Here is a 22388-nt window from a genome sequence, read left to right on the forward strand (position 1 = left end):
GTAGTGTGCATTTGGGTTAAAAGTCTCGTCTTTGTGAATGCGTCTTCCTCCGTGATGATGTCTGATGTTGCTCCACAGTCCACCATTAGTCCATTACTTTTAATGTTGTCCGGAAGGAATTTTGACTGACTCTGAATACAAATGTTTGTTCTTCCTTTTGGTCTTTCTGTCCATCCGTGGTTTGTTTGGCATCATCAGAGCCTGTTTAAGGAGAGCCTTGCCACTCCCTATTAAGCCCCATTGTACCGAATTTGGCTGCAGTTCCACCAAAGTTCCACTGGGGGTGATCCCGTGCGAGTGCATGTTGAATGGGAGTCTATGGAGCTAAACGGCTAAATTTGTCTCTTTCGCCTGATTGTTGTTGAGAAATCTCCGATTTGATTGTAGTTTTTGCATTTTCAACATGGATTATAGGTCGAAAGTTGAATGAACGAGTACTTATGTCCTTTTGATTTCTTACAGGGTGAGTCGTTGTTGCCCATAACACGCTAGCATTCTGCTAATGAATGCTGATTGGTTAGTGAAGGACTGATACGACCAGAGCTCCCGCTTGATGGCATTCGAAGCGGAATCAGAATGTCAGAGCATTAGCAACATTAGCAACAACATTAGCAAGCCAAAACTCTTTCTAGCATGTGTATTGACAGGGAGAGCCTAACCTGTCAGCTGTGTTGTCAATGCCGTGAGAGAAAAAAGTAAGTGACCAGAGCTTACCGTAAAGCAGCTCTGGTCGTACGATGTGTATGACGTCAGTTACATTTTCAAAAGCTTTTTAGAACAGAAAGGCGACTTTAAAACAGTCTAACAGCCAGCAGTGTGTATTTTTTTTGCCTCCCCTTTCGAATTCAGAATTCAAATTACTACACAAAAAATTATATCCTGAGAAAAGTGGATTTTGAGGGGTACCGCTCCATCCCAGATAGCACACATACGTCGGGCCGACGTCGGCTTAAGATCGAAACGTCGTGTTCTATTCATAACGTCGGATAAGCGTCGGCAAATGGTCGGCAAATGGTCGGATTTCTTCTCATCACTGCTCTATTTCAAACGTAGCAGATACATCGGCTCATTGTCGGCTCATCACTGATTGTTTCAGGAAGAACGTTCCATTATGCTCATCCCGTGTTGTATTGCTTGGCCTATCTAGAGCCAGAGAGACTCGCGAGTCAGAGGCGTTCACTTTTTAAACCGTCATTTATCTTCTCAAAGAAGGAGCAGTCGTTGTTAGGTAAGTAAATGAAAGTAGAAAAATATCAAAACGTTTTGCGATAAGTAGCCTATAGCTACAACAATGTGTAAAGTTACTATAATGAGCTAGGTTTGAGTGAACATTATGCAACAGAGCTAGCGCAAAGGGACCCCAACCGGCTAGGCTAGTTCGACACTGGTCAGACATTTTACAAAAATGTAGCTACTAACTAGAGCAAAATAAACATACATATACATGTTATGTCAAAGTGTTGTATTGTAATAAGTAACCTAGGCCTACATGCACATAGGCTAATACATTCTGGTTTAAGAGTTATATGTCAGATTTTTTTCCTTCTAATTTCGGCAGTTAGCTACTGTAACCATGGCAGTCAAGACAGTCAGAGGGCAGTGGAGACCAATGGAAGACGCAGAACTGTAGGCAAAGCTGTATATTTATGTTTCTCTGTTCCGTTGATCTCTTTTTTCTGTGTTGGAGTCCTTTTAAGAGCTTGATGACATCAACATCCAGCCTGATAATAAAAGTTTGTTCATTTGAATTATGTCTTTTCATTACCCACACACAGTAAATCCAGGATGAATTAAGTAGCTAGCTACTGCTAATAGCCCATTGTATGTTCATTAGCTAAGTGAAATTTCAAATAGTGAAATATTTTCTGTCAGAGATCCGAACTAAATAAATACATGTTGAGTTAAGAGGAAATATCTGTAGAACGGCCAGTTGGTACAGTTTTGATTCATCGTCCAGACGTCGTCTAGAGGTCGACGTCTCGGCGATATCTTGCCAATGTGCAAATGATGTCCATACGTCGGGCCGACGTACGTATATTGTATACGTCGGCTCGACGTCGGCCCAACGTATGTGTGCTATCTGGGATAGACCTCCATTCATTCTGCACTCGCTCCTTAACGCCCTCACATGGAACTTCAACCAGTTCAGAACCCGGAAGTTTCCCGAGAGTGGCAGTTCTCTCTATATTAGACATTCTCTGGTAAAACGTTCTTATTTTTCTTTGCGAGGTAGGAAACCAGAGTGGTGGTGGGAGTTAAGGCGAACTGCGATGAAAGTACTTGTCCTGACAAATGTATTTTAAGTAGGACACTGGAAATCTATCAGTTTGATGTTTTAGTGATCACACATTATGTAAATTCGAATTTTTTGAAAATGTCGATCTTAAACTGCTCTTTTGACCCCTATTTTGAAGTTACGGTAGTACACTATAGTAAGTGGTCATGCCAAGGCAAAATACAGTAACTTCCGTTTCTTCGCTCACTTAGTTGCTTATCACGATATAAACTCTGTATATTATAAGCCAATGTAACATACACGTGGTTACCTGTCACAAGACTCACAAGACATGAGTTTTCGATTTAACTGCCAGGGAAGGATACTTATAAACGACTCATGTTTGGGATATTTTTTGTCGAACGCCAGCGAGTAGGCTAGGCTAATAGTAGATGTGTTTGTTGTTGCTAGGTTACGTATCAGTTAAAGTGAAACCGTAACTCTATTTGAACGTTTTTGAGTGCCGTAAAACAAAGGCAAAGAACCGTAACTGATGTCACGGCATTCTGCATTGGCTTTATAAAGCCAAAGCAGGCTTTTGGAAGTTAAGGTGAAGACAACAACCTATTTTCTCTGAAAAACAGACAAGTTCATTTAAGATATTTGGCCACATGATAAAGCAGACCTTAACTGTTCCGAAAATGAATAAATATAATTCCATCCATCCATCATCTGCCGCTTGTCCGGGGATCGGGTCGCGGGGGCAGCGACCTAAGCAGGGAGGCCCAGACTTCGCTCTCCCCGGCCACTTCCACCAGCTCTTCCTGGGGGACCCCGAGGCGTTCCCAGGCCAGCCGAGAGACATAGTCCCTCCAGCATGTCCTGGGTCTTCCCCGGGGCCTCTTCCCAGTGGGATGTGCCCGGAACACCTCACCAGGGAGGCGTCCAGGAGGCATCCTAATCAGATGCCCGAGCCACTTCAGCTGGCTCCTCGACGCGGAGGAGCAGCGGTTCTACTCTGAGCCCCTCCCGGATGACCGAGCTTCTCACCCTATCTCTAAGGGAGAGCTCGGACACCCTGCGGAGAAAGCTCATTTTGGCCGCTTGTATTCGCGATCTCGTTCTTTCGGTCACTACCCATAGTTCGTGACCATAGGTCATACGGTTCCGTATCTGATTCCTCAGATTATCCTGATTCCTCACCGAACGCCATTCCGTTTTGCCATATTTCAAAATTCGACACAAAATTATCTTTGTCGATTTGAGTGGTCGTTCGTTGGCGGCGACTGTGTTGTCGTCGACTGCATTATACTCTTGCCCGTCTTCTTCTTTCGACAGATGCTCCGCGTGGTCTTGCCCGTCTTCCTCTTCTGACACATGCTCCGCGTACTCTTGCCGGTGTTACGTCCCAACTGGTTCCCAATTTAACTGGTTCCCCATCTGTGGTTTCTCTGAAGCCCTAGCCACCTAGTGTTAACTAGTGATATAACGTGATATATACACTTTGGGGGCAGCTTTGTAATTGACAACGCAGCCACAATGGTGGGTCACAATGACCTGAAAGTAGCACAAGGGTTAAAGAACTTTCAAAGTTGGTCTTCGGTTGCGGAGACCAGCTTTTTGGAACTCTCCTTTTAGGAGGCGGATCTCAAGTCTGGCTTTGGTTTGCTGAAGTTGGGAAAGAGTGATTTGTTCTTCTGCCAGACAAATATGTACTTCTGCTCTTACATATAAATGACATGATACGAAGAGTTTTATTTTACCAATTTCAAGTTTTATCACATTTTGTTCCTGATATCCACCTTGAATCCACCCTTCTGCTGGAATCAGAATGATCTAGATTGTTTTGTAATCAAAGGAATGCCAATCCTACTAAAACGTTTTGAACGCGTATTGAAGGTTTCATCCAGATCAAAACCAAGAATGGATTATATGATCTAATCCAATTTCAGAATCTTTTTTTCAAGAACCTATTTTCAAGATTTGATCCAATCCAAAAGCCGAAATCCGATCAGACCACTTCTGACCAACTGGTCCCTGGTTCTGTAGCGGCCCATAAATTACATCTTAAATTGTCTTGTTTTTTTACCTCACTAATGTATTAATTGAAGAGTGTACACATTAAAGCGGTGGTATTTCTTCTTCCTATTGTAACATTAGGCTCCTTTTCACCTTAACAGTGGAGGACCTGTAGCCTGGCTGCCAGCCCAACTTCTCCCCACCCACAAAAGAATTTGGTCGGGAAGTTGGGTCTGGAGGGTCTCTTATTGGGAAACAACTACAGAAAACCAGAATCTGGGCGTACCAATAAAATTGCCAGGGCGGGCTTTATACGATGATGGACAGATGATCAACAGTAACGTAATCACCAACGTCACAAACGAGCACTTAAGTTGAATTCGTTTTGAACAAACAACATATTACGTTGCTCTGATTGGTTGTAGGTCTATCCAATTGAGCGAAGAGGCATTTGTTTTCCAGGCTCGTTTGAAACACGCCCCGTAGTCAAAGCCCAACAGAGAGTTCTCAGACTCATATTCTGACTAGAATTATGAGTATGACAACGTCAGGCTAGAGGACCTGGGGCCTCATGTATTAACGTTGCGTACGCACAAAAAGGTCGCGTACGCTGGTTTTCACGCACACTTTGTAATGTATGAAAATGTACTTGACGTGAGAATGCGAGGCCGTCACGGAAACTTTTGGAACAGACGTGAGAATGTGCGGATTGTCCGCAAAGTCTTGTCTGGCTCTGTAACGAGGCAAATTCTAACTGAAATGTGCCGAAACTCACCAAACATTACAAAATAAAGTTTCAACTACTACGTTTATGACGTTGACTATTCAGAAAACATACAAATAAAAGTTTGATCATTAAAGGTGACATGACATGCTGTTTTTGGATGCTTTTATATAGGCCTTAGTTGTCCCCTAATAGTGTATCTGAAGTCTCTTTCCCGAAATTCAGCCATGGTGCAGAATTATAGCCACTACAAGTAGTTCCACAATCAGCTTTCCTCAGAACGCGCTGTTTCTGTGTCTGTAGCTTTAAATGCTAATGAAGAGGAGAGGGGCGGAAACATGCGCTAATGTTTACAGGATGTATCGCAATGGCTCGTTGCCCTCGTTGCTGTAAAATGCCTCGAATTTAGCCATTCTCATCTGATCACTCTGGTTTGCAGAGGTGCACACTCAGTCATTTCAATGTGGAGAAAGGCGGATATCGCGAGCCATAACACCAACAGCAGAACGGTTATCCAAATAACAAAGAAGTGTACAACACTCGCGTTACAGCGTTTGTATTCACACACACACTTGATGCCATTTATCTTTACGTTAGCAACAGTAACTCAGCTGTTAGCTGCAGAGCTAATGTTACAGCCACATTCTAAGGGTAGCAAGCTAGGTAACCATATACAGTAAAGAAACCAAATGATATAGTGTTAGTTAACTTACTTGTCCAAGGTTTGTAGCTTGACCAAGGAGATTTAGTGTTGATCCAGAATTTAATTTCACCAAGGCCAGCTTTGAGTTGGCTCAAGTTGAGGAAATGTTTGGAGCAGACATACAACACTTTGGGAAGTTGTGTCGGCGCATTTCCAGCGAGAATACAATTAAGATACAGGTTGTGCAGAGGCTCGGATGAAGGAACAGAAAAAAAGATGTGTGCTTGCATTTGTATATCCAAGCACTGAGCAACTGTTATGCTTCGTTTGTTTGCCGCCATGATGTCTCTCCAGGAAAAACCGATATCGCACTCGCCCTTGCACGGTGGTAGCTCAGTTTCTCATGGGCGGGCTAGATGATCTGGTTGGGCAAAGCAGAGAGAGGGGAGGTAACCTTCCCCCTATCTACGTCACTAGGGGGAGATTTTCAAACAGCGCAATTGAGCCTTCATTTTGTCAAAGGCGGAGAAGAACATGCAGGGCTTGGTTTACACTTATCTAAAATTCTAGCCACTGGGGGACCAAAGGCAGGCTAGGGGAACTCATATTGATGTTAAATAACCTCATAAAATGAAGTGTCACCTTTAATGTGGATGATCACATCAAAGTGCCAAAACCCAAAACGGGAGATGCTATAGAGCCTTCTGTTTAATCCGCCACCACTTAATAACTTCTGTTAAAATCGAGGCTGTCAAACAAACGACAAAATCACTCTGGAAATGCATGTCACGCTAACCCTATAGCTGCCATGCTGTTACAATGCGCCACCACTCGTTTCTTCATTTAAAGTTTTACATCTCTACATCTCTACATTTCTTCTTAATTTCTGCCATGGAATCTTAATTTCTCTGAACCCAGAGCATTGATGGCCCTATAATAATTATGATAATTTTATTTGTAATGCAATTTACATTTAGCTAAATCTCAAAGTGCTACAGGTTAAAAACAAGAAAGGGCGCAAATAGTGACAGTTTTCCATTCCGCTGACTTTCTTTTGTCACTATTACCTGATGACAGGCCGCCAAACAGGACACATTTTCTCGCCACCACCTCTGTTGTTAGAACCTCGATCTCACAGTCACCGTATTTCTTCCAATCAACGCAGCGGCGTTTAACTTTCATCTTTGGGACGGCGTTTCTTCGAAGAAATACGGTAATTCAGACAAAGAAATGACCTCAGGAGCGCATTTATAGTCTATCTGCATATTCATTTATGGGAGGAGGCAAGGCGGGGTCAGTGGCTCGTTCACGTGCGGTCAACCTCACGTTGACTGTGATTTATAAAGGAAATGTGCGCAGGACCTGGCGTACGACCGGTTTTATACATGTGAATATTTCTGTGCATTGGTACTTTTCAAGTTTTGGCCGTACTTCATCTTCTGGTATGAAGGCTGGGCAATCCTTTATATATGAGGCCCCTGGTCAATATAATTGCTGCTGCCCCCCTCACCAAGAAGACCCCACCCCCTTCATCAGGAAGATTGGTGGAAGTTTTAACTCTGCACTGTAATTTTGGTAAAACCAAATTTTACAATTGCTCTGAAGGTATGTTGCTATTTATGTTTCATTATGATTTCATATAGATTATCTTACTATTTAGATAGTAAACTATCATTGTGCATTTAAAGTTGCTGGTTCTTTTATGTATCTCTCACTAAGGCGGTGAAAACCTTGAACTAGTTGGGTTGATATGTATATTACTGTTTATAGACATACAGTTTTAAATAATAATAAGACTTTATTTATATAGTACATTTCTTCCAAGAATTGCAGCTCAAGGTGCTTTACATAAAATCAATAAAAAGAATAATACAAGTAATAAAAGTAATAAAACCCTTCTGAACACAGGCCGCTGTCTTTGCGGTATCTCGTACCACAGTGTTTGTGGTTTCCCAATATAAATCAAATGTAACTCAACAAAATAAAAAAAATTTAACACAATAAAAGCAGTCATACAAGTCAAAACACAAGCCGCAATCTTTTCAGGAATCAAAAAAATCTATAAAAACAATAATATAACTAATAAAAGTACTAAAACCCTTTTGAGATAAAATTAGTTTGCTTTGGTAAACACAAAGGTTTTAAGCTGTCTTTTGAAAAAAGCGTGTATGCTTTCCTAATATTTATGGGTAATATGTTCCATAGTTTTGAGGCGTAATTGACAAAGGCCACATCACCATTCTTCTTATGACTGCTTCTGGTGACCTCTAATAAGCCTGCATTTGATGATCGCAGTGTTCTAGCTGGTGTGTAGTTAATAAGACAGTTAGCAATGTAGCTATGTCCTTGTCCATTTAGAGCTTTGTATGTGAGGGACAGGACCCAGGGAGCAGTGGCGATTTCTTTAAGACTGCAGGGGAACCACATTACCAAAAAATTATGGTCAAATATTTACTATTGTGTTAACATTTTACATGTGTTAGAAAGGGTTCATATTGAAGACGAGTTTGTTCAGAATCAGCTACATATATTAGCAGGTCGACTCAGGGGCGTTTCTACATGGGGGCCTACAAGGGCCAGTGCCCCTGTAAAAATGTCCCTGGCCCCCCCTGTGCCCCCCCTGAGCTGTCTGAAAAAAAAGAACAATTTTTGTTGTTATATAAATAAATAACAACAGATAAACGAAAGTCATTTCTTTTAAGATATAATGGATTAGTGAGACTTTTCTGAATTAAACTAAATGACTAAATGACATTCTGAGATGTAAGCAAGATATTGGAAAACAAAAAGCACATGTCCTGTGTACAGTGTACGATCAGCATCTAGCCTCCATGGCATTTCTGGAAGGTGATGAAGGTTGCCCCAGCTTTCACCCCCAGTACCCCCAGGCACTGGCTGTCTTCAACGGGCTTGCCATGGAAGACAAGGTTCAGGCTTTCCACCATGCCAGGTCTCTTCTCCAGGAACATCTGTTTGAGTTTGCCAACAGTGTCAGTGCTCTTGAGGTTCAGTGAGGTGCTTTTTCCAGTTGAGCCATTAAGAACTTTCACACAGAGATCAGTGGTGTCAAGGGGATCAGGCTTGTTGACAACATTCAGAAAAGTGTGAATTGTGTTGAAGATACTTAGAACATATGGAACGGGAGGTGCTGGGTCTCCTTTTGGACAATTTTTGAATATTTCTTGTTTGCCCTGAGAAAACAATGAAGTAGAAGAGAGCAAGATTGACTGAAAAAGAGCAGAGAAATTCATTCCTTTTCATATACTTTTTAAATGACTACCAAATTTAGAATTTCAAAGCATTGGTATGAAAAACATATTTGGTGTAAGAAGGATTTTTTTGACATTCATTACTTTCATATTCTGTAAATTCCCTTTAAATCACACAAGGAACAGTTCATATTTACAAGATATTTGACACACAGTACAAAACAATACTAGTGCTATCAGTTTAACGCGTTATTAACGGCGTTAACGCAAACCCAAATTAACGGCGTCAATTCTTTTATCGCACGATTAGCGCTCTTTTTGGCCCAGCAAACTTTGTAGTTTTTTTCACATGCTGTTGCAACAACTGCTGACGTTAGAAAAACTACAACACCACACCGGATCTAGCTACACCGGAAAAACAACAGGCACACACTCTTGTTTGGCTTGCGAGCCGGCTAGAGTAGTAGCAGAGCCCGTCTACGGATATTAGACATTCTCTGGTAGATGGCTAACGTTACGTTTTGAGTGGATGGCGAGCGCCAAATATTTGCACGAAGCAATCCAAACCACTTTTCCATGTTGATAAGAGCATTACAATTTGAAAAAAGAATGGGACAAAAATAAATCAAGGGACATTTAGAATACATAAAAATGCAATTAATTGTGAATAATCGCGAGTTAACTATGACATTAATGCAATTAATCACGATAAAATATTGTAATCGTTTGACAGCACAAAAAAAATACACAGTATACATATCTGCGACTACATTTACATATCTATAATAATAAAAGCATGTTTCAAAACAAACATGATAGAAATACTTGAATAGTGACTTGCATTATGGAAGATTCAAGTATTTACCTTTGGGATGCATGTTGTTGCCATTCTAATGTCTGCGTGTACTCCTCAGAGCTTTTAAATTCTCTTTCTGTTTGTATTGTGTCTGATTCTTATATATCGCAGGGGAAGACCAAGTTCTTGGAAAGTCCCAGAGATACCTTTTATATGTCACGTGATTTCAATGAAGTCAATGAACTTCAAAACCATTTCCCTCATGAACCATAGATCCAATCGCCTTGAAATGTTTTACAGATGTGTAGAATACATGTCTTTATATAGGGTGATATGAAATAAGAAATGCAATGCAAAATGGCTGAAAGGGGTTTATATATGTATTTAGGGGTGTATTTAATGTCCACATTGCAACAATTTATTTGTGTCAATAAATCAAATATAATGTTGACTGATGGTTTTTCCAACCTTATTGGCTTCAAGATGACATCATTCTGAAGTACCATGCACAATTTCACCTTGATATATCAAAAGATGACTGAATCATAGCTGTTTAAACAATAAAGCCAAATCAAACAATGCGTTCCACAGGAGAAATGGCCTCCTTTTTTACACAGTAACTGACCACATTATTTCCCAGCACTGAGAATAGCTCAATTGGCTGGGAAGGTGTCCTGCAAAGTGTATGTTCAATTCCAGCCACAGTCGTTTGGATTGTCATGATACTGATTATTTGTTTAGTTAAACAGGATGACATCATTCTGAAGTACCATACGCAATTTCACCTTGGTATGTCAAAATATGATTGAATTAAAGTTGTTTAAACTTTAGCCGAATCTAACAACACTTACCACAGGAAAAACAGCTTACTTTTTGTATCCAGTAACTGACCACAGTAATTCCCAACACTGAGAACAGCTTCAAATGGTCTGAGAAGGTGTACTGCAAAATGCAAGGTCATAGGTTCAAATTCATCCACAGCCTTTGGGCCTGTCATAATTCTGATTTTCTGTTTTGTTGAACAGGATGACATCATTCTGAAGTACCATACGCAATTTCACCTTGATATGTCAAAAGATGACTGAATTACAGCTGCTTAAACTTTGTCCCAAAGCTGACCAAAGCTATTACTCTGCCTTTCGTTTCATATAAACTAAACAGTTAATGTGTAGCAGAGAGCATAGAGACGGCTGACTTGCAACCAAATGCTCTTGAGTTCGAATCTCTGTTCAGCCTGTTGTTGTTGGCCAAACATTAAGTAGTTTTGCTCTCTCGTTGTCCAACTCTTGACCTTCTATGATGTAAATGTTTTAAATATTTTGCGCAGGAACCCGCATCGCTGCATGCAGCTATGTATATATATATATATATATATATATATATATATATATATATATATATATAATTTTTTTAAAGGTATTGTGGTTTGTGGTGTGGACAAAATTAAATACTAATAACTTGCGTAACTTTCAAATTAAAAAGATAATTTTTGTCTACTCTAGTGACGCAAACCACAATGGTTTAAAGGAGTTTTAAGAGTTTTGCAAGAATGGTTTGTTTTGTGTAATATTTAGCTTGATCAGTCTGAAGTTTTGTGATTAGTGTGTAGTTTTGCAAAATAGCCTGTAGATTCAAAGATAGTGCCTTAATCTTAAAAAAAAAAAAAAAACTGTACATGTATGACCCCCTTTCAAAGTAAATAATTGTATAGAGTAGGGACACAAATACAGCACATTACTGTAACAACATACAATTCTACAAAAGTATAAAATGTATAATTTCACATGCTACAAGGCTTTGTAGGTAACCTGCAGGTGACCTGCTACAGTAAAAAAAGACACTCTTCATTGCAATCACCTGACATGTAAAGGTATCTCTGGGACTTTCCTAGAACTTGGATTTCCCCTGCAGATACAATCTGACACAATAGAAACAGAAAGAGAATTTCAACGCTAAAAGGAGAAAGCAGGGTTGGTCAGGTGAGAAAGCGCATTGGTCAGTTATTCAGGTTGGGCATTGTCCAAGCTGGTTCCCCCCGAAGTTCACGGGTGGATTTGATAGGGAGTCATTTTAGGATAATGTCCTTAAAACATTCATACATCATAATGTATCTACACAACATGGATACATGGTTTTGGTAGTATGTTACAATTTTCATCTGAATTTTGGATTTTGTTTTATAAATTATACTGAGATTTTCTGATGGTTTATTAAAACCAATAACTTATTTTATATTTTAATATCACCCCTGCCTCTCAAAAAGAGGAGGAGCAACCTCTTCTGCCTCATTGGACCAGCCTCCACTGTCATTGTTTGACTCACAGTGTGGCACTGATGTAATGATCAAATTCATTTTGATATATATCACGTAATGGCATAAAAATGCACCTGCCTCTGAACAACAAGGAGGGACAAAACAGGAACCAGAGGAAGAAGTACGAGTAATGTTGATAGTGTTTTCAGCATGTATTTGCCTAGCATTCTGAATGATATAATGTACATGAAAAATTTGAAATATTTTTGGTTCCTGGTAGAATCTTATTCCATTTGGTGGGTTAAAGCATAATCTAAAATATGGCTTTAGTGGAGTGAATCTAGCTATCTACCAAAACTGTATTTCTTGCACAAAATTCAACAAAACGTTATTTATAGAGAACTTTCCAAAAAGACAATGGATACCAAAGTACTGTGCATGGAGTTACAGAAAATAAGATCACATACATATAGCTAACTACACAACATGTATTTAAAGCCAACAAGGACAGGATAAGAGAAAATTGACATATTTACTTTTGTAATGCCAATTAAACGTAAGCTAGGAAGGAATAAATCCATTAAAGCTCCTTAAAAAGACAATAGAGAAAGTCCAGAGATACCTTTATATGTCACGTGATTTCAATGAAGAGTGACAAATTATTATTTGTTTTTTTCCAATCGCTTACGTGTTGAAATTACTGTAACAGGGCAAGTCCAAGTTTTAGGGAGTTCTCAAAGTCCTTTTGGAGTTTGGGCAATATACCTGTAGGCTACATGTCAGGTGATTTCTGTGAAAAGTGTATTATTTATAGTATACTATCAGTGTATAGCTGGTGCGTCATGTGCTGATTCAAATTATGGTTTGTGTATCCAGTTTGACGCATTTTGATTATTATTATTAGGGCTCTCTCCGGTAGGAGGAAACCTTTTGTTTTTGATACTATTCTTATTATTTTTCTTCTTCTCCATGAAATGGTTCAATAGCACAAAAAGTCCTTGACCCAATTTTTTCACATTTAGCTCAATGATACAACAGGTCACTCTCTCCTCCCAGACCGCTAATGGCCCACGTACACCCATAGGTGGTGCTATAAGCCACGCCTAAAGTCTATGCGATTTCCCATGCGCCCAATTACTCCAAAATACCTGAAAATCTGAATTTATGCCTTATTTTTCATGGGCGACAAAAAAGCCTCAGGGACCTATAAGGTCCGCCATGACAGATTTTGCTGTACTGTCCAAATTTGCTACAACTTCAAAACCATTCTCCTCATGAACCATAGATCCAATCGCCTTGAAATGTTTTACAGATGTGTAGAATACATGTTTTTATATAGGGAGAAATGAAATAAGAAATGCAATGCAAAATGGATGAAAGGGGTGTATTTATGTAAATGCCCACATTGCAACAATATATTTGTGTCAATAAATCAAATATAATGTTGACTGATGGTTTTTCCAACCTTATTGTCTTCAAGATGACATCATTCTGAAGTACCATGCACAATTTCACCTTGATATGTCAAAAGATGACTGAATTACAGCTGTTTAAACTTTGCCCAAATCAAACAATGGGTTCCACAGGAGAAAGGGCTTCTTTTTTTATACAGTAACTGACCACATTATTTCCCAGCACTGAGAATAGCTCAATGGGCTGGGAAAGTGTCCTGCAAAGTACATGTTCAATTCCAGCCACAGTCTTTTGGATTGTCATGATACTGATTATCTGTTTAGTTAAACATGATGACATCATTCTGAAGTACCATAAGCAATTTCACCTTGGTATGTCAAAATATGATTGAATTGAAGTTGTTTAAACTTTAGCCGAATCTAACAACACTTACCACAGGAAAAACAGCTTACTTTTTGTATACAGTAACTGACCACAGTAATTCCCAACACTGAGAACAGCTTCAAATGGTCTGAGAAGGTGTACTGCAAAATGCAAGGTCATAGGTTCAAATTCATCCACAGCCTTTGGGCCTGTCATAATTCTGATTTTCTGTTTAGTTAAACAGGATGACATCATTCTGATGTCTTCTGATTCTGATGACATCATTCATTAAAGACTGATGCAAACTTATTAAATCAAAGCTGTTCTCTGGTGCTAAACCATAAGAGATAAACAGAAGTAATTTATTTGAAGATATGATGGATTGGATGAACTTTTCTGAATTAAACAAAATGACATTCTGAGATGCAAGCAAAACATTGGAAAACAAAAAGCACATGTCCTGTGTACAATGTACGATCAGCATCTAGCCTCCATGGCATTTCTGGAAGGTGATGAAGGTTGCCCCAGCCTTCACCCCCAGTACCCCAAGGCACAGGCTGTCTTCAACGGGCTTGCCATGGAAGACAAGGTTCAGGCTTTCCACCATGCCAGGTCTCTTCTCCAGGAACATCTGTTTGAGTTTGCCAACAGTGTCAGTGCTCTTGAGGTTCAGTGAGGTGCTTTTTCCAGTTGAGCCATTAAGAACTTTCACACAGAGATCAGTGGTGTCAAGGGGATCAGGGTTGTTGACAACATTCAGAGAAGTGTGAATTGTGTTGAAGAACCTTAGAACATATGGAACGGGAGGTGCTGGGTCTCCTTTTGGACAATTTTTGAATATTTCTTGTTTGCCCTGAGAAAACAATGAAGTAGAAGAGAGCAAGATTGACAGAAAAATAGCAGAGAAATTAATTCCTTTTCATATACCTTTTTATTTAAATGACTACTAAATTTAGAATTTCAAAGCATTGGTTTGAAAAACATATTTGGTGTCAGAAGGATTTTTTTGACATCCATTAGTTTTCATATTCTGTAAATTCCCTTTAAATCACACAAGGAACAGGTTATATTTACTACACATTTGACACAGTACATAAAATACATGGTATACATATCTGCGACAACATTTAAATTTCTATAATAATAAAGGCATGTTTCAAAACAAGCATGATAGAAATACTTGAAAAGTGACTTTCATTATGGAAGATAAAAGTATTTACCTTTGGGATGCATGCTGTTGCCATTCTAATGTCTGCTTTCTGCATATACTCCTCAGAGCTTTGAAATTCTCTTTCTGTTTCTATTATGTCTGATTCTTATATATCGCAGGGGAAGACGAAATTCTAGGAAAGTCCCAGAGATAACTTTATATGTCACGTGATTTCAATGAAGAGTGACAAATTATTATTTGTTTTTTTCCAATCGCTTACATGCTGAAATTACTGTAACAGGGCAAGTCCAAGTTGTAGGGAGTTCTCAAAGTCCTTTTGGAGTTTGGGCAATATAACTGTAGGCTACATGTCAGGTGATTTCTGTGAAGAGTGTATTATTTATAGTATACTATCAGTGTATAGCTGGTGCGTCATGTGCTGATTCAAATTATGGTTTGTGTATCCAGTTTGACGCATTTTGATTATTATTATTATTAGGGCTCTCTCCGGTCGGAGGAAACCTTTTGTTTTTGTTACTTTTCTTATTGTTTTTCTTCTTCTCCATGAAATGGTTCAATAGCACAAAAAGTCCTTGACCCAATTTTTTCACATTTAGCTCAATGATACAACAGGTCACTCTCTCCTCCCAGACCGCTAATGGCCCACGTACACCCATAGGTGGTGCTATAAGCCACGCCTAAAGTCTATGCGATTTCCCCTGCGCCCCATTACTCCAAAATACCTGAAAATCTGAATTTATTCCTTATTTTTCATGGGCGACAAAAAAGCCTCAGGGACCTATAAGGTCCGCCATGATAGATTTTGCTGTACTGTCCAAATTTGCTACAATTTCAAAACCATTCTCCTGAAATGTTTTACAGATGTGTAGAATACATGTCTTTATATAGGGTGAAATGAAATAAGAAATGCAATGCAAAATGGCTGAAAGGGGTGTATTTATGTAAATGTCCACATTGCAACAATATATTTGTGTCAATAAATCAAATATAATGTTGACTGATGGTTTTTCCAACCTTATTGGCTTCAGGATGACATCATTCTGAAGTACCATGCACAATTTCACCTTGAGATATCAAAAGATGACTGAATTACAGTTGTTTTAACTTTGGCCAAATCAAACAATGGGTTCCACAGGAGAAAGGGCTTCTTTTTTTATACAGTAACTGACCACATTATTTCCCAGCACTGAGAATAGCTCAATGGGCTGGGAAAGTGTCCTGCAAAGTACATGTTCAATTCCAGCCACAGTCTTTTGGATTGTCATGATACTGATTATCTGTTTAGTTAAACATGATGACATCATTCTGAAGTACCATAAGCAATTTCACCTTGGTATGTCAAAATATGATTGAATTAAAGTTGTTTAAACTTTAGCCGAATCTAACAACACTTACCACAGGAAAAACAGCTTACTTTTTGTATACAGTAACTGGCCACAGTAATTCCCAACACTGAGAACAGCTTCAAATGGTCTGAGAAGGTGTACTGCAAAATGCAAGGTCATAGGTTCAAATTCATCCACAGCCTTTGGGCCTGTCATAATTCTGATTTTCTGTTTAGTTAAACAGGATGACATCATTCTGATGTCTTCTGATTCTGATGACATCATTCATTAAAGACTGATGCAAACTTATTAAATCAAAGCTGTTCTCTGGTGCTAAACCATAAGGGATAAACAGAAGTAATTTATTTGAAGATATGATGGATTGGATGAACTTTTCTGAATTAAACAAAATGACATTCTGAGATGCAAGCAAAACATTGGAAAACAAAAAGCACATGTCCTTCTATGATGTAAATTTTTAAAATATTTTGCGCAGGAACCCGCATCGCTGCATGCAGCTATGTATATAAATATACTTTTTTTTTTAAGGTATTGTGGTTTTTGGTGTGGACAAAATTAAATACTAATAACTTGCATAACTTTCAAAATCAAAAGATAGTTTTTGTGTACTGTAGTGGCGCAAACCACAATGGTTTAAAGGAGTTTTAAGAGTTTTGCAAGAATGGTTTGTTTTGTGTAATATTTAGCTTGTTCAGTCTGAAGTTTTGTGATTAGTGTGTAGTTTTGCAAAATAGCCTGTAGATTCAAAGATAGTGCCTTAGTCGTAAAAAAAAACTGTACATGTATGACCCCCCTTTCAAAGTAAATAATTGTATAGAGTAGGGACACAAATACTGCACATTACTGTAACAACATACAATTCTACAAAAGTATAAAATTGATAATTTCACATGCTATAAAGCTTTATAGGTAACCTGCAGGTGACCAGCTACAGTAAAAAAAGACACTCTTCATCGAAATCACCTGACATGTAAAAGTATCTCTGGGACTTTCCTAGAACTTGGATTTCCTCTGCAGATACAATCTGACACAATAGAAACAGAAAGAGAATTTCAACGCTAAAAGGAGAAAGCAGGGTTGGTCAGGTGAGAAAGCGCATTTGTCAGTCATTCAGGTTGGGTATTGTCCAAGCTGGTTCCCCCCGAAGTTCACGGTTGGATTTGATCGGGAGTCATTTTAGGATAATGTCCTTAAAACATTCATATTCAATTATTTTAAGTTATTATTCAACAACTTATTTTATATTTTAATATCGCCCCTGCCTCTCAAAAAGAGGAGGAGCAACCTCTTCTGCCTCATTGGACCAGCCTCCACTGTCATTGTTTGACTCACAGTGTGGCACTGATGTAAAGACCAAATTCATGTTGATATATATTACATAATGGCATAAAAATGCACCTGCCCCTGAACAACAAGGAGGGACAAAACAGGAACCAGAGGAAGAAGTACGAGTAATGTTGATAGTGTTTTCAGCATTTTTTTGCCTAGCATTCTGAATGATATGATGTACATGAAAAAATTGAAATATTTTTGGTTCCTGGTTGAATTTTAGTTATTTGGTGGGTTAAAGAATAATCTAGAATAATCTAAAAAATTGCTTTAGTGGGGTGAATCAAGCTATTTACCAAAACTGTATTTCTTGCACAAAATTCAACAAAACTTTATAGAGATCTTTCCAAAAAGACAATTGATACCAAAGTACTGTGCATGGAGTTACAGAAAATAAGATCACATACATATAGCTAACTATACAACATGTATTTAAAGCCTACAAGGACAGGATAAGAGAAAATTGACCTATTTACATTTGTAATGCCAATTAAATGTAAGCTAGGAAGGAATAAATCCATTAAAGCTCCTTAGAAAGACAATAGAGACAGAGATGATTTCATGGCGAATGTAAGCTCATTCCAAAGTCTCGGGGCTGCCACGGTAAAAGCTCACCTTGAGTTCAAAGGTGAGATCAAGGAATCGACAGACACAGTGAAGTTAAGAGACATTAAAGACTGATGCAAACTTATTAAATCAAAGCTGTTCTCTGGTGCTAAACCATAAGAGATAAACAGAAGTAATTTATTTGAAGATATGATGGATTGGATGAACTTTTCTGAATTAAACAAAATGACATTCTGAGATGCAAGCAAAACATTGGAAAACAAAAAGCACATGTCCTGTGTACGATGTACGATCAGCATCTAGCCTCCATGGCATTTCTGGAAGGTGATGAAAGTTGCCCCAGCCTTCACCCCCAGTACCCCCAGGCACAGGCTGTCTTCAACGGGCTTGCCATGGAAGACAAGGTTCAGGCTTTCCACTATGCCAGGTCCCTTCTCCAGGAACATCTGCTTGAGTTTGCCAATAGTGTCAGTGCTCTTGAGGTTCAGTGAGGTGCTTTTTCCAGTTGAGCCATTAAGAACTTTCACACAGAGATCAGTGGTGTCAAGGGGATCAGGGTTGTTGACAACATTCAGAGAAGTGTGAATTGTATTGAAGAACCTTGAATCATATGAAACGGGAGGTGCTGGGTCTCCTTTTGGACAGTTTTGGAATATTTCTTGTTTAATCTGAGAAAACAATGAAGTTGAAGACAGCAAGATTGAACAAGTGACAAAGAAAGAGCTGAAAAATGAAACATTATTCCCATTCATATCCTTTTTTATATAAATTACTACAAACTTCAGAATTACAAAGCATTAGTATAAAACACCTGTGGTAACAAAACTTTCATATTTGTATATTCCCCTTCAAATCACACAAGGAACAGGTCATATTTACAAGACGCATTCTCCATATGTATACACAGTATACATTTGTTGCACATGTTTTTAGACCTTTGAATATCGTATCAGCAACGACATCAAGGCATGTATCAAAACATAAGCATGATAGAAATATTGAAAAGCTAAGATAAAAGTCTTTACCTTTGCTAAGTATTTTGTTGCCATTCCAATGTCTGCTTTCTGCGTTGTCTACTCTCTGTGTTGAAATTCTCTTTCAATTTTAGTCTTGCCTGTAGTTCTTTTATTCCATTATCAGGGGAAGTCCAAGTTCTAGGGAAGTTTCAAACTCCTTTTGGAGTTTGGCCAATATACCTGTAGGCTAAATGTCAGGTGACTTCTGTGAAGTGTCTTATTGTTTTTTATGAAAGGGTTTGTAGAGTTTCGCAAGAATTGTTTAGTTTTACAAGAGAGCTCAAATATTTTGCTGTTTACTGTAAGGATGTGTGGTTAGTGTGTATAGTTAGGTAAATATAGCCAAAGGTTAAAAGATAGTGTCTTATTAATCATAATTGTTTTATGCAATACAGTATGTCCATATCATTGTGCATTATATAAATACAGTTTGAAACAAGTAACACAATGTTCTAGTATTAAATTGGACAGATCCTTGTTTAGTTTGTACATCACACACCAATTTCTGAGCAAAGCTCCGTACCTGCACCAACGTCATCACTTGTCAATCACATTCTACAGTTTATAATGATTTCTTATCACTGTATGGACAAAGTGAAATAATTTCAAGATTGGTCAACCCAATTAATGACTTATATAGCTTTAGAATTCAAAAGATGGTTTTTGTGTACTGTATTGATACAAACCACAATGGCTTGAACGAGTTTGAAGAGTTTTGTAAAAACTGCTTGTTTTTTGTGTAGTGTTTTGCATGTTTAATGTGAGGTTTTGTGTAGAGCTAAAAAATAGCATATAGATTCAAAGATAGTGCCTTAGCCATCAGAAAAAATATGTAAATATGTGACCCCCTCTAAAAGTAACTAACTTTATAGAGTAGGGACACAAATACAGCACAGTAACAAAATGCATTTCTACAAAAAGTATCAAACAAATAATTTCCCCTTGCATAGATTATTTCGTGTTTTGCTTAAACCCCAGGTGCCTCCCCAGGTATTTGTCAAACATCCACACAATAAGGTAGAAATTAAAAAAATACAATCGCTATGACAATTTTTTCAATACTTTAACAAGTTTCCTATACTCTTAACACGTCAATACACCTACAACACACAATTGGCAAAACAGTTAATTTCATGCTCAAAATCACACAATGTAAACTAAACTAAAACACGATTTGTCATAACACAACACAGGACATCACCGCAAGAAATATGCAATATAGCTGCCATTTAAAGTATTACCCTACACTGTAAAATTACCTCACTTTTACAGTAAATTATACATGTTTTTTCTGTATTTCTGAATTACAGGAATTACAGATAGAAAGACAATGGAAAACTGTACAATTATAATTTTACATAAGAATTACAGCCAAATGTTGTTACATAAAAAAACACTAAAATATATATATTTTTTAACAAATATTAATAGCATTTTCACGAAAATGTTCTGTCAAAACACATAACTTCACTTCATCAAAATTAGCTATCAACAGTTATTTTGAAAATATTTACTTTCATCCCACAGACAAATAACTTTTTATAACAGTTTTTTTCAGTCGCTAACAAGCATTTGTCCAAACAGTTGTCACATTTTCAAAACTATAAACACAATTGGCACAGCATCAGTATTTTTTGGCCATACAATTCACATATTTCATGTCTTTTTCACACAATATGAAGTCAGTGAACACATTTCCACAATGCTTACATTTTCTTAACAGACAAGCTATACCTCCCAATAAAATGATGGATTGTTTGTGTAGTATTTACGAATGATAACACACAACATCCCACAATAGCAAAAACAATTATCCAAACCGTAGATACAGTATAAAAACATCTGCTTCTGCAATGATATTAGTTCAAAAACAACATATCTCAGCTGAACATATATATATTTTTTTTTTTAAGACAATTGAAAAATGGACACACAGCTGATCGATGTTGGGTAAAGTGGGCCGACCACAGCTGATTCCAGCCTAGCTTAGACTCAGTGGCAGGGGTTATTTCCTTCAATTACTATAAAAGAAGGACTTTAAGGAGTGATGTTTTTGGAAACAGAAACAGAAAAATACAAACACTGTAATGTTTGGACGAGGAAGAGCAAGGGGCCCAGGGAGATTCGAGCAGGCCCAGTGAGAGATGGAGGGAAAGGTGCAGAAGCAGTGAAAGATGCAGAAGGAGGTGCAGGTGCAGTGAGAGGAGCAGGGCTGGGGATAAGAGCAGGCCCAAGGAGAGAGCAAGGTAGAGGTGTAAGAATACGTGGTGGTGGCATTCCAAGGGCTGCAAGAACAGTAGTCAGTGATGAACTTCGTGCCACTATCGTTGACCATGTAATCAACCAAGGTCTTTCACTAAAAGAGGCTGGTGAAAGAGTGCAACCCAAGTTGAGGTGGTCAACGGTTGCCTCCATTGTACACATCTTTCAACAAACCAACATTTTGTTCACTGTAAGCATTGCTGTAAAACTTTTTCTGTTCTATTACAGTATAATGTGTTTCTACTGTACTTCCTTAAGTAAACAGTAAGAAAAAAAACTGATTTCCTTTTTACTGAAATGTGTTTGAATGTGAACATTATTGTACATGTGGACATACAGTTCCCAACCAAGAAATTTAGTGTAAAAGGTGGATTGCATGTTTTACATGCAAATACTTGAAACACAAGTCTATGCAGTTTTTATAATGTCAACATTAGCCAGTATTTCGAAACCTGGTGTACTTTTATTTGACTGCATGTACCTTGTGAAGTGAAAACTAGTGTCATTCTTTGACAGAATAATTTCATTTTGAGTCAGATTTCCAGTGTTTTGGTCAATTTAGTGTGTGCAGAGAAACATGTGTTCTGTCTTGAAATGGAGAGTTAGTGTATATTTAACAAAATTTGTTTTTGAGAATGAAATTATCCATTTGGCCAATTGTGTTTTGTAGGTGTCAGTCTGTGTTAAGAGTTTAGAAAAAGTATCCGAAGTATGGGTAAGCGCTTCTTAGTGATTGAAAAAAACTGTAATTACGTAATTTTTGGTTTAGACTTGGGAACCTTGAATTGTGAACTGAGCTTGGGTCGTTGACGTCATGCAATCCCAGTATGCACCAGTCGATATCAAAGACTACAAAAGCCTGCAAATGCCTTTTTGGGGCTATCTCGTAGTTTATGATCATTGACCAATGCACTTATAGTAAAGCTCTCTCTTGGAAGTCGCTTTTGATAAAAGTGTCTGCTAAATGAATAAATGTAAAGATGCCAGAATAGGACAAAGGAAAGTTGATCATATAGTTGTGTAGCGGCAACGCTCCTGTTTCCCAGAATGCCCCACGGCAA

General features: G+C 38.3%; 1 protein-coding gene across 1 annotated transcript; it reads right to left on the reverse strand.

Moving 5' to 3' along the window:
• Nucleotides 1-7379: 7379 nt before the first annotated feature.
• LOC146286486 (uncharacterized) lies at nt 7380-9764 on the reverse strand. Its single transcript, XM_084700492.1, has 2 exons — nt 9676-9764; nt 7380-8792 (listed from the first exon to the last, which is right to left on the reverse strand). The coding sequence occupies exons 1-2, from the start codon at nt 9697-9699 to the stop codon at nt 8424-8426; spliced, it is 393 nt and encodes a 130-aa protein (XP_084556618.1). The 5' UTR covers nt 9700-9764; the 3' UTR covers nt 7380-8423.
• Nucleotides 9765-22388: the final 12624 nt, after the last annotated feature.

This window comes from Hypomesus nipponensis, chromosome 6, assembly GCF_054491055.1.
Source record: "Hypomesus nipponensis isolate SF chromosome 6, ASM5449105v1, whole genome shotgun sequence".
In the NCBI taxonomy this organism is placed as follows: domain Eukaryota; kingdom Metazoa; phylum Chordata; class Actinopteri; order Osmeriformes; family Osmeridae; genus Hypomesus; species Hypomesus nipponensis.